At 41.5% G+C, this 13942-nt stretch overlaps 1 protein-coding gene across 3 annotated transcripts in view; it reads right to left on the bottom strand.

The window, feature by feature from the left end:
- The window catches only part of SIDT1 (SID1 transmembrane family member 1), a 103470-nt gene that overhangs the window by 68134 nt on the left and 21394 nt on the right, over window positions 1-13942 (bottom strand). For all 3 annotated transcript variants that reach the window (XM_029939298.1, XM_029939299.1, XM_029939300.1), the window contains exon 3: window positions 69-190. In XM_029939298.1, coding sequence (XP_029795158.1) covers window positions 69-190 — 122 coding nt within the window. The remainder of the gene's footprint in view (window positions 1-68; window positions 191-13942) is intronic.

Genomic DNA, 13942 nt, shown 5'->3' with positions numbered 1-13942 from the left:
CCAATTAAGGTCTAAGTCATTGAAAGAAACCAAATGTGGTGAAATTGTCCAGGGGAAGATGCACTTACAGTCCTTGGAAGAGCAGAGGAACCTGCCAGGACAGTACCGCTTTCTGCTGGCGAACCACAATGAGGACTGGGTAGTCGAGGTTCTCGGATGAACTGTTCACATATACCCGCACGGCACTCACCTGTGAGCCAGGGAAGAGAGGGGGGTAATGTAAATCACACATGTACACACACATACACACACACACACACACACACACACACACACATCATAGCTGCCACCTGACACCATCTTGGGTGAAACCGGATTCTGGAGGCTTCAAATGGCAGGCTGAATATTTTGACTTGGGCAGTCAATACAAGGCTTTGAGAATAAGTCCAGAAGAAAAAAAGAAAAATATTGGTGTTCCTCTGTTCCTATTTAAATATAAATGCTACAGATGCAGATACCTTTAAAAAAAAAAAGTCCCACAAGCTCCTCAGTTGCTAACAAACTTTCATTTTGTTTTTGGAAAATCATTCTGTGCTTCAATCCAAAATGTTATTGCCACGTTTTATTCAAGCGTAGCAGATGGCCTGATGCTCCCCTAGCAACAGATACCATAGGGGCTGAGCATTCTTCTCTTTGTCCTGCTCCAAGGCATAAATCAATCTCTGAGACAAAATGCTTTTCTACCTCAGCAGCTCCATGGCCTTTTCTGAACACACAGATCAACCCAAGGATTTAACACTATCAATGCTGTTTTAAAGACAGAAAGATTTGTGGCCCCGGATCTAATGGTTTTGGTGTTTTCCTTCAGTTTTTTTTTTATAATACCATAGGTTAAATGGAAAGAACAAAATAGAAAAAAGACAGGATAAGAAAGAAAAAGTAAAACTTGATCTTTCACATGAGACTCCCATCACCGCCCCACTGCTGTATTAAAGCCTTAGTGTTTTCTTGAAAGCTGCTTTTTTGAGGAGAAGAAATGAAACAAGAAAATCCTGCAGTTAAACCCTGAAGATCTATACATATTCAAAACAGAAATTAAAGGGTGCCTGGGTGGCTCAGTTGGTTAAGCGTCAGACTCTTCATTTGGGCTCAGGTCACGATCTCACAGTTTGTGGTATGGAGCCTTGCACTGGGCTCTGCACTGACCGTACAGAGCCTGCTTGGCATTCTCTCTCTCTCCCTCTTTGTCTCTGCCCTTCCCATGTGCACACACACTCTCTCTCTCAAAATAAATAAATAAACTTAAAAAATAGAAGTTGAGAGGAAACAGAACTGCATGGATATCTTATGTTACTATTTGGTTCTCTGATATCATTCCTCATTAAACCACTTTGCTTTCTTAGTGTTGAAACAGTCCAAGAGTAATTTATTAACTTGGTAAGAAGTCCTTGCTCTTGAAGAGAACATTTCCATGTGCCTAAACTCTGCATGTTTCTCTGGAGGTTATGGTATGGCTGATAATTGCCAACACCCTACCTCTAGTGCAGATCTCTTTCACAGGCACCTCAATCTCAACCTGTTGGAAATGGAATCTGTCATTCTCTTCACTCTCATTTCCTCTGAATTTCCTTGCTTCTTGAATGGCCTCAGCACACGGCCACTTCATGTAATGAGGGTCATCCTTGATTCCTACTTCTTTAGCTTTTCTCAGTCAATAGGTCATCAAGTTCTACTGCTTCTAACTCCTTCACGCTGCCATACCAGACTCCCTCCTCCAATGATGCTGCCATAGTTCTCGTAGTTTATCTCCTCATTGACTGCACCTTAGCTAGTCTTCTTATCCCCAGGGCTCTGCCTCAAATGTCAGTTCCATCTTGGCATCCTCCGATAAGAAAAGGCCTTTAGTGGCTCTGGGAATTTTCAGATTTACCCCAACACTTGGATGTGCAATTGACATCTTTTTTTAAAGTTTATTTTGAAAGTGTATGCATGAGTGTGTGCCCAAGCAGGGGGGATGCAGAGAGGAAGAGAGAGAATCCCAAGCAGGCTCCATACTGTCAGGGCAGAGCCAAACACAGGGCTTGATCTCATGAACTGTGAGATCATGACCTGAGCTGAAATCTAGAGTCAGATCTTAACCAAATGAGCCACCCAGGTGCCATGCAATTGGCATCTTAAATGAGGGGATGAGCAGCCTTGTGAGACTGAGTCCTTAACCTCTGAGATCTGACGCTAAAACCAGCTAGACATGAACTAAACTGTAGAACACCCAGCTGAGGTCACAGTGTTACCTGATATGTGGAAAACTCACACATTTGGTATCAGAAGTGTTGAGTGTGAGTGGAAGAAAGATTATCTTAACCTTATAAGATAATCACAAAGCATTTTTTTCATGTAGTCAAATTTATTATTTTTTTCCCTTAGACACTTCTTCCATCGCTTTTAAAATTGAGATATAATTCACATACCACACAACCCACTCTTAAGGTGTACAATTCAGTAGTTTTTTGTATGGTCACAGAGCTATACAACCATCACCACTATTTACTTCCAGAATATTTTCATCACTCCAAAAAGAAGCCCTGTACTCATTGCAATGATTCCTCACTCCCTCTTTCCCCTAATCTCTGGTAACGACTAATTTTATTTTTGTCTCTATGAATTTACCTATTCTGGACCTATGGAATATTATATGCTCTTTGGTATTTGACTTATTTCACATAGCATGATGTTTTCAAGATGCTTCTATGTTCTAGCATGTATCAGTGCTTCATTTCTTTTTATTGCTAAATGATATTCCATTGTGTGCATATCCTACATTTGTTTATATATTTTTTAGTTTATGGACATTTTGATTGTTGCCACTTTTTGGCTGTTTTCATTGTTACAAACAATGCTGCTATGAACATTTATATACAAGTTTTTGTGTGAACATGTTTTTAATTCTTTTGAGTGTATATCCAGGAGTAGAGTTGTTTCATGACATGGTAACTCTATGTTTTACTTTTTGAGGAGCTGCCAAAATGTTTCCCAAAGAGATTCATCATTTTACATTCTAGCAATTTACATTACTGGTGATATATAAGGGTTTCAGTTTCTCCACATCCTTGCCAACACTTCTTACTCTCTTCTTGATTATAACTATCCTAGTAGGTGTGAAGTGTTATCTCCTTGTGAACCTTGTGGCATTTTAACCGTTTACCTGCCTGGCTCTTTTTTTTTTTTTGGTACAAAAAAGTGATTTTATTAAAGCATGGGGACAGGACCTGTGGGCATTGCACTGGGGTTGTGAAGAAGTTACATACTATAGAGTTGGGGGAGGTAAAGGCAAAAGGGGGGGTCTCCAAAAGGACTTTGATATGCTAATGGGGACTCCTAACATACTGGAGGCTTTGCTATTGTCAAGCAAAGGTTGTTTTCATCTTTACTATGGCATTAACATTAAGACTGAAGGGGGGTTCCTGGAGAAATGTTATACTTTGTGTTTCTCTCAAGTATTTGTCAATGGGCTGCAGGTTATAAGGAAATTTAATGTTATTTACATTTTCTTCCTGCCTTTGTTCCCCACATCACTATGGAGGACAGGGTGAGTGTTTGTCTATAATTTTCCAGAGATTAGGTTGTTGATAAGATGATCTTTTTCTTGTAATTTACTAAGACATGTTGTAAACTGTTGGAGACTCCTGTCCTGCACGACTGTGATCTCTATCAGTTAATCATTTGTTTTCCCCTTTCCTTTGTTCTTGGTCAGCCAGGAGTGCCAGAAGAAATGTCACACGTATCCCATGATGAGGGGAGAGTAAGGGGGGCGGGATTGTTGCTGGTGCTTTGACTTCTATTCTCCCTGAGCAATTTTGACCCTTAAATCTTTAAGGTTCCTGAAGGCAGGTCTCATCTTCTGTAACTTCTTCCTGCTGAATTAAAGCATAAAGATGTCCCTACCTATGGGTCAACATTAGTCAGTCCGTGAACGTGTAGGGGAGTTATGAAAGGCAGAGGTAACTGAATTCAATGTGGACTCTTTTAGGAAGCTGGAAACTTCATCTTCAGTGTTCCTGGTTGTTGACAAAATGAATTGCTTGCTCAGAAGCAAGCTCACTTTTGTGGTTCATAATATAAAGTCACCAGCATTATGCATGCAGCACATGATTTCAGAGCACACTTTTAGTCTGGCTTAAATTCTACAGCAGTCAGAACTGAGGTAAAACCTAAGGGAAGCTGTGAACTAGGCAAGCTTCATTTTTAGCTTGTCTGCCCTCTTTTCTTTCCCTAAAAATGCAGCCTCCTCTTCCCCTCTTAGGTACTTAGTACCCGAAGGGATTTTCCTCCATGTTTTTTTTCCACACTTTAAGACAGTGATTCTTAAATTTTAGTGTGATTTTTTGGCATTCGAATCCCTCAAGCCCACCCCTAGCGTTTCTGACTCAGCAGATCAAGAATAGAACTTAAAAGTATGCATGCTTCACAAGCATGTTGGGGGACTCTGATGCACACGGGCTGGAGCCTGCACTTTGGGAAGTACTGTCCCAAGAAACCATCTAGTGGATGACTCCATTTGTCAGCAACTTGCCAAGTGCCCATTATTACGAAATGTACAACCCTGAGAACATTAACAGTCACTAGCATGTCTGGAAGCTGGGGTCTTGTGGGGCTAAAACTGGGCTGGAAGGAAGAAAGTCTGCAGGGAGACCAGATGTGTCACCACCATGGTTACCCCACTCGGTGCTCATTGCCACACCCTAATTTTATTCCTTGTCTGGCTTTTGTAATCCACTTACTTTTGTATTATTTAATAATGATCTTACTAATTATAATAAAAACAAACTCAGAGATACTGACATAATAAATTGCAGAAAGATATATTAGAGTAAGGGATAGAGCTGGGCAGGTTTTTTTAGAGACAAATAGATAATGCATTACCCCCAGGAAAGGATAGAGAGCCCTGTTGAAATTTTGCTTTGCTTTCTCAGAGGCTAACATGCAACTGAGAAAATTGGATAACATTTGCAGCAGTGAAATAGGACATTTGAAGGCAAAACTGAATGAAGGACAATGTTGACCATGCATAATGGATCATGACACCTTGTAACAGACTTTTCTTAAGAGCCAAGATTTTTCTTCCTGTTGCTTCTTTCCGTTGTCGTAAGCCTTAGTAGTGCGCCCCTCCCCAGTGAATGCCTGAAACTGTAGATAGTACCACACCCTATTTTAGCATCTTTTTTCCACACATACCCACTTATGATAAAGTTTATACATTAGGCACGGTAAGAGATTAATAACAATTCCTAATAATAAAATAGAACAACATAACAACAATTATCATAAACATTATATGAACATGGTCTCTCTGTCGCTCAAAATATCCTATTCTACTGTATGCACCCTTCTTGTGATGATGTAAAGATAAAATTCTCATATGATGAGATTACTCAAGGTGAATGAGGTAGGCATCATGACATAGTGTTAGGTTATGATTGACCTTCTGACTATATGTCAGAAGGACGATCATCTGCTTCTGGACTGTGGTTGACCATGGGTAACGAAAATGGTGGAAAGTGAAACCACAGATAAGGGGGGGACTACTGTACACATATCTTAGTTTCTTTCTATGTTTATTACAAGCAAGGGGTTGTGTTACAGCTAAGAAAAAAGAATTAAGTATTCCCACTTCTGACATTATATAGATCACAATTATGAAAGGTCTGAAGGCTTTGAGACTCCCTTTTTAATCTTTTGGAACATGTCAGTAGGGAAAAGTTCAAAATTATAAGTAATATAATTCTGTTGCACAAAGAGAATGAAAATGGGTTTAATTTAAAATCTGGTTTGGTTTTGCTAAATTAATGAGGCTGTAGGCTCTATTAGTTGGAACATCAGATTATTGGTTTCCATTATTGGTTTCCGTTATTGGTTTCCATTATTAAGCATGGCGCTGTTTTCCTGTGTGACCTTGAAAAACTGAGTCTACTTGGGGAGCCTGGGTGGCTCAGTCAGTTAAGCCTCCAACTTCGGCTCAGGTCAGATCTCATGTTTGTGGGTTCAAGCCCGGCGTCAGGCTCTGTGCTGACAGCTCAGAGCCTGGAACCTGCTTCCAGTTCTGTGTCTCTTTCTCTCTCTGCCCCTCCCTGCTCATGCTCTGCCTCTCTCTATATCAAAAATAAATAAAACATTAAAAAAAACTGAGTCTATTTATAAAATAGCTAAAATAGAATTTGCTTTTCCTAATGTGCATTGTTTTAGTAGGTGTGTTATGTTCACAAAGGGTATATCTTGGGAGTGTTCAGGTTCTTTGATCTTTCCTTCCTTCCCTCCTTCTTTCCACTATTTCCTAATACCCTTCCATGTTCTCTCCAACATTCATCAAACATTCCTTGGGTTAAGAGCGCTGGCATATGCTGCGGACATATTAAAGGCAGTCTTGTCCTTGAGGAGCTCTTGATCTAGTCAGGGAGACAAATGATGTTATCACCAACAGCATAATGTGATGATGTTGTGGTAGCGATGTGAGCAGGTACTGTGGGTACACAAAGATAAAAGTGGCTACCTACGGCGGGGAGTCAGGCACAACAGCACAGAGCTGGTCGAACTGTAGTTAAGTTGGACTTGTTCACATAGGTCCTATCATTGCCTGCTTGGTGCACAGGACCTTGACTCATTAGAGAAACTTATTATATCTGGGAAGGTGCTCAAGAAGAGCACCTATCTAGTCCAAAGGTATTATTTATAGATGAGGAGCCCAGGACATAGAGGTGATGTGACTTCCCCAAGGATACTTAGCTATGGAAGAATCATGACTGGAATCCAAGCTTCCTGCATCCCAGTCTGCACACAGTACTTGGTCAGATCATGCGATTCTCACCATTTTGAATCCCTGACTCCACTGAGCACCACTGTGGATATAGGCTTCTCCTACTGTTTCACTGTGAAATCAAGAAACTATAAACACCATGAATGAAGGAAAGAGACAAGCCATAGAATAAGAGATGTTATTGGTTAATAATATAACAGACAAGTATCAGTATCTTGAACATAGAGAACTCATAGGAAAACAGAGCAACCTGACAGAAAAATAGGTAAAGGATATATATAAAGAGCAGCTGCAGAGGTGAAGAATGACCAAAGAACATGTGTAAAGATGTTCAGCCCTCTACACCCATCAGAAAGGTAAAGCCTCAAAAGTATGATACCACATTTGCGAGGATGTAGAGAAACAGGAACTCTTGCGTATTGCTCATGAAAAAGTTATTTATTACAACCACGTCAGAGGGCAAGTTGACAATCTCTACTAGAGCTGAAGATGGTTTCACATTACATGCCAGCATTTCCACTAAGTTTATATACAAGAAGAGCCATCTTACTTAAACGCAAGGAATTATGAACAAGAATGAAGTGAATAAACTATGATATGGACCAGTATGGGTCACTCGGAAGAATATCAATTGGGAGAAAGAGTAGGTTGCTGAAGGATACATACGGTATGATCTCATTTACATAAACTTTGTAAACAAGCAAAATAATCCTATCCATTTACCTCTCTCTCTCTCTACCTACCTATCATCCATCTGTAGTAAAATATACATACACAGAAGTGATAAACACCAAATTTAAGATAATTGTTTTCAAGGGACGCCTGGATGGCTCAGCTGGTTAAGCATCTGACTCCTGGTTCCAGCTCAGGTCATGGTCTCATGTTTCTTGGGTTCAAGCCTCGCATCAGACTCTGTGCTAACAATACAAAGCCTGCTTAAGGTTCTCTCTCTCCCCCTCTCAGTACACCTCCCCTGCTCATTTGCACTCTCTCTCAAAATAAGAAAATAAGCATTAAAAAAATTAATTGTTTTCAAAAGCTTTGAAAGAACTGAGACTTTATTTACCCCTATTGGCACAGTTTCATTGATACTGATGGGAGACAGACTTCTGGGTTGGGGACAAAGGACCTTATTTCTCTTGTCACAGCTAGCAGCATGAGCATCAGCATGTTTGCACCAGTTCCTCTTGCCATCAAGTACCACTAAGGTGATGTGAATGGACCCAGATGTCTGCCCACATACGGGCAGCCTGCACAAATGAGCTTAGGGAATGCCTATCTTTTATAATGGGCAGCAAATTTGCCTCACCTTTGCTCCAGAGTGACACTCTACCTTCTGAGACTGTTTGCTATACAAACATCCTTGAGACGATAGCATAGAAAGAAATTCCGTCAGTGTCTCCCTATAAGATGTGCAGAAATCAAGAGACCCGTGAAGAACTGTCTCCCCAAAATGATTACTTTGGGGGATGATGGACCTTGGAAGACAGTCTAGAATCTAGCTACTTTAGGATGAAGTCTGATCATTAAATAAATATTTGACTCTGTGTCCTATGCCAAGCATTATTCTGGCACTGTAGACATAGTCTGTCCCCATTGAGATTACACGGGGAATGCCAATGAAATAAAGAATTGCATTAACATTCAAGTTCCTGTGGAAACACATGGCCGAGGGTGGGGCAAATGGAGAATTCTACTTGTCTTTTTTGTCTTAAGCTGAGTTGTGGGTACACAGGTGTTTGTTACATTATTTTCTATACTTGTTTATATATCTAAAGTATTTCATCATCATAATAAAAAGCAAGCGATGATGTTTTGCCCATACCTGAGTGACAACCCTCATTTTATGTAGTCTCTTGGTTGTTCAGGGATGCAGCAAACAGTCACCAAAACACTCTTGTTGCTCTTCTGGCTTATTTTGCTGTAGACTATCCTTATTTTAGTACTTGACCTGTTTATGCTGACTTCACTGATTTCTCTCTGTCTCTCCCTCAGCTAGCTGCAGGACTTTGCATTGTCTTTGCTCTAAATGACACAGCTCATTTCCCCACTGCTCTACCCTGGAAAAGAAATATGGTCAGGGCCCAGATGAAGCCGGCACTGCCCTGAACAGTAAGCTCCTAGCCTAGATTCTGTACGAGGCATAATAATTTCCTGATCTGCTGGAACAGGTACCACAAATTGGATGGCTTGGAACAAGAGGAATGTATTCTCTCAGAGTTCTGGAGGCTGGAAGTCTGAAATCAAGATGTCAGCCTGGCCACTGCCTCTGAGACTCTGGATAGAATACTTTCTTGCCTCTTTGTACCTTTTGGCTTGGCCATCACCCCTTAGTACTTGTTGGCTGGCAGCTACATCACTAAGGTGTCTGCCTGTTGTCACATGGTATTCTCTCTGCGTCTCTGTTTCACATGCTGATGCCCTTCTCTGCATGTCTGTATCCAAATTTCCCTCTTCTCAGTGCCAGAAATAAACTCTAGGTCTACATATTTTTCTTCATTGTGGCGTAAATTTACAGAAGATTGTTTTCTAAGGCTGATTCAGGCAGAAGGAATTTTAAACAGTGAGATTAATAACTATAGAAATTATTTAAATGCTTATCTCTTTTGGAAAAAAAAACCCAGTGTGATTTTTTTCCCCCAGGGTCTACCTTAGTGATCTCATCTTCGCTTGATTACAGCTATAAGACCCTACTTCCCAATAAGGTTATATTCATAGATTCTAGGGGTTAAGACTTGAACATACATTTTGGGTGGGGAGGCATAAATCGACCCTAACATTAGATTTATAGGATTTTTATTTTTATTTTTTAAAAATGAAACATTTTTTAATTTATTGATTTTGAAAGAGAGAGAGAGCACAAGTGGAGAAAGGGCAGAGAGAGAGAATCCCAAGCAGGCTCTGCTCTGTCAGCACAGAGCCCAATGCGGGGTTCCCATCCACAAACTGCGAGATCATGACCTGAGCCAGAATCAAGAGTCAGACGTTCAACTTGACTGAGTCACCCGGGTGCCCCAGATTTATAGAATTTGTAAATGATAAAGTCATTCTCCAAGACTCTGAACCTCTCCCTGACCATCACTGTATCTCCAACTTAGACCCACTTCCCACCTGCCAAGACTCTTGGGGCTGAGTGAAGCAGGCCTGCTGGGAGGGTCCATTATATGCCTATTGTATGAAAACAGCTGCCCCTGAGCAAAGTGGCCTTGCAGATCTGAATCCCTTTCTTTCTTTCTTTTTTCTTTAATTAATTTGAGAGAGAGAGAAAGAGAAGGGGGGCCAGGGGCAGAGACAGAGAGAATCTCTCCCACACTGAGTGGGAGAGGCTCGATCCCATGACCCTGGGATCATGACCTGAGCTGAAATCAAGAGTCTGATGTTCTACGGACTAAGCCCCCCAGGTGCCCTTTGAATCCCTTTCTTATTAGAGGCTACAAAGTCCTATTAAATGAAGTATTTCATCCCCAAATTTTCATAACTACTATAAAAAATGAAGTTACTTTAATCACAGGTTATACTTTTTTTTTTAAAGAGACAAGCATTAAAATAACTCCTATAGTTATTGATGTGATGTTTAAAATGTCCTCTGTCTGATTTGGCCCTAGACAACTATCTTCTGTAAATTTATACCATAATGAAGAAAAATACATCGACCCAGCTTTTACTTCTGGCACTAATATCTGCTATCTGGGTGACCTTGGACAAATCACTTAAGTTCTCTGGGCCTCAGTGTCCTCAACTGTAGAATGGGAACAGTAACACCCAAACTATCCACCTCCCTAGACTCTGGGCAGCAATGTTCTGTGACGGGCAGAGCACCAGGCCGGGCAGGAGGCAGAGCTGTCCCGCCCGGGCTTTGGGTTGGACAGTGCTTCTCCACTCCCACGGATTCACCAATCAGTTGTTGACTGTTTGTTTTTCATGTGTGGAGGCACACTTATAATTCCAATCGCCCCCAGCAAAGGAGAAGTTTATATGGTTCATCTCACGTAAGATATTAGTTTCCTTTCACTGTTTGGCTTCCAGCTTTCCTGGCAGAGCGCATTCATCTTGTTGAAAAGAGCAGTTTACCCTTGGGAGCTATTTATTCTCTATAGTTTTAGATTCTCAGTATTTTGCATTCAAAGCACTTTTTCTTTTTGCTTTTCTTCCTTTCTTTTGAAGGAAAGAGTGCATGAATGCAGTAGGGGCAGAGAGAGAGGGAGACAGAATCTGAAGCAGGCTCCAGGCTCTGAGCTGTCAGCACACAGCCTGATGCAGGGCTCGAATTCACAAACTGAGATTATGACCTGAGCCCAAGTGGGACACTTAACTAACTGACCCACCCAGGCGCCCCTCAAAGCACTTTTCTAAGCACCAGACTTTACATACCTCATCTCACCAATTTCACTATGCCAACAATAATCTACACATAAATATATCTATATAAACTTTCCTCTTTAGGCTTATGATTTAAATATTATATTGAGCATTTCAATTCCAATAAAAACATGGGAAAACATTAAAGAGACATAATAATAATTGGCCAGGAGGGCAGAAAAATACACAGTCAAAATTCTAGCTGCTTCGCGATGGACTTTGTTCATTCACTAAATATTTGTCTCCCTGTCCTGTACCAGGCATTGCTCTGGCACAGGAAATACATTACAAGGCACTGTAGACATAGTCTGCCCTCACTGACATCACAGGTTTGCCTATGGAATGCCAATTAAACAAGGAATTGCATTAATATTTAAGTTCCTGTGGAAGTGCATGACATAGATTTTCAGGGTGAATATTATTCTAAAGGGTGAGTAAGAAGAAACCAGAAAAATGCAGGGTAGACCAAGAGAAATGTCCAAACAAAGGGAACAGGGTAGTAGGTGTAAGGAAGGAAGGAGGGAAGGAAGGAAGGAGGAGCAGGCAAGAAGGAAGTTTGAAAAATTAAGAGAAAATCAGTTTGGCTGAAACTGACAGTGTGTGAGGGACCATTATAATCCTGGAGTCTTACAGTCATGTGGGAGAGGTTGGGGCTTTACTTCTAAGGGCACCAGAAAGCCTTTGGAGGGTTTTCAGGTGCCACCACCCCATTGCCATGGCCATTGCTGGAAACCAAAGTTGCCTCTGTTGCTGCTGAACACTGCTTCCCTGCGTCATCGGCCCCCAAATCTAGTCTGGATTGAGATATTGAGGCCACAGGCCATGCTTGAATTTGGGGTGTGTGTGTGTGTGTGTGTGTGTGTGTGTGTGGTGTGTGTGAAAGCATGTGCTGCTGTTCCATGTGTGTACAAGAAGGAGCTCTTGCTCCAGCAGAGACCCATGAAATGGGGAATATCCCCAAACATGTAGCAATGGAGCTTAGATGTTAGGCAGTCAAAACATGGCCATATTCTACTACACTTACTTAGAAAGCCTTTTACGTGGAACACCAAGACCATTCTATACCAGTGTTCCATAAGGCACCCTTTGGGAACTGCTATCCTACACCTTTTCTTCACAAGAATGGGTGTGAAGTCAGGTACATCCGAAAGACCCTAACTTATCCTGATCTCACCATTTAGCACTCATAAAACTTGCAGACTGCACTACCCAATTTGATACTCAGTTATATCACTTTCCCCATGTCTTATAGTATTTGGTCATTGTTCCGTGTGTTTGTTTTGTATCTCTTAGAGAATTTTATCTGTAATATATTTGAGATCTAGCAATGTATCTGACACGTAGTACACATACTACATACATTTACTTCTTTTTAAAAAAATATTTATTTATTTTGAGAGAGAGAAAGAGCATAAGTAGGGGAGGGGCAGAGAGAAAAGGAGAGAGAGAATCCCAAGCAGGCTCCGTGTGCTGTCAGCATGAAGCCCAAAGTGGGGCTCAATCCCATGAACCATGAGATCATGACGTGAGCCAAAATTAAAAGACGCTCAACCAACTGAATCCAAAATTTCCTGTTTTTATGTGAGTGGAGATAGTCCAGCTAAGCTTGTAGCTTTCAACAAGGATGTCGGGGAAGGGGCTCTTATGAATTCTTCAGCATTATTTCTACAAATAATTTCTTTCTCCCTATTCATTTTCTTTTTGTGGGGCCTCTACTATGTTGATGTCATGACTGGGTCTGCCCTCCCAATTTCTTAATTTTTCTGTTGATTAGTTCTCTAATCCACTGTTCATTGTAATCTCCACCCATTGCTGAGGTCTTTATGTAATCAGTGTTATTTTTAACTCTGAGGTTTCCAGTGGGCTCCTCTTTATAACTGTAACCTGCTTTATTTTAACAAAGCTCATCTGTCCCCATCTCTTTCAGGATATTCATTTTGCTTATTTTAAAGTCTTATTCTTCCCGCTTGTGAATGTGGCTACATCTGGTAAAGGCCATCCAGTTTAACTTCACTCAGGTAGCTTCCTTCTGCAGAACTGCTATTATTTTATCCTGGGAGCTGGAACTCCCTGGGGTATCAGCTACTGAGAACCCCTGAGGGAAGGTGTTAATTATGAGGGGGGCTCAGAATAGAAGGAGGAACAAAAAGGAAAACCCCCTGAGGTTAGAAAGCCTCTGAGTTGACCACACCCCTTTTTACTCTCACACAGGGGTCCAATCTACCCCCCCATCTAATTTACTCCCCATCTACACATTGTTCTTGTTCCCATTAAAAATTTTTTTTAAATTTTTTATATGCTTTTTTATTTATTTTTGAGAGACAGAGAGAGACAGTATGAGCAGGGGAGGGTCAGAGAGAGAGGGAGATACAGAATCTGAAGCAGGCTCCAGGCTCTGAGCTGAGCTGTGCTGTCAGCACAGAGCCCGACGCGGGGCTCAAACCCATGAACCGTGAGATGACCTGAGCCGAAGTCGGATGCTTAACCAACTGAGCCACCCAGGCGCCCCATCTTGCTCCCATTTTAATAGGCCAGCCTATGCCCTGTGAAGGGGGTGGTGAGGAAGGATGGAAGGCTCAGGGACAGCAGGTGGACAAGCCACAGTGGTTATCCTCTGTACTCAGGCCCTCACAGATCTTAGTTCATGGAGCCCAGCTGGCCCTGGGCTGGGGCTGCTGGTTTTCTCTCTCAAAAGGGCAGTAAGGCAGGGCAGGCAGCAGTCCACCTAGGCCAACCTGACAGGGGCAAAAAAAGCACAAGAAAAAAGCTTTCCTCCAACCTATTCTCACCAGTGGCCTCAAAATTGTGGGCTGCCATTTACCTCTAACTCCAAGA

The sequence above is a fragment of the Suricata suricatta genome, chromosome 5, assembly GCF_006229205.1.
Source record: "Suricata suricatta isolate VVHF042 chromosome 5, meerkat_22Aug2017_6uvM2_HiC, whole genome shotgun sequence".
Classification (NCBI taxonomy): Eukaryota; Metazoa; Chordata; class Mammalia; order Carnivora; family Herpestidae; genus Suricata; species Suricata suricatta.
The sequence above is the reverse complement of the archived record's forward strand: the minus strand, read 5'-3'. Positions and strand labels throughout refer to the sequence as shown.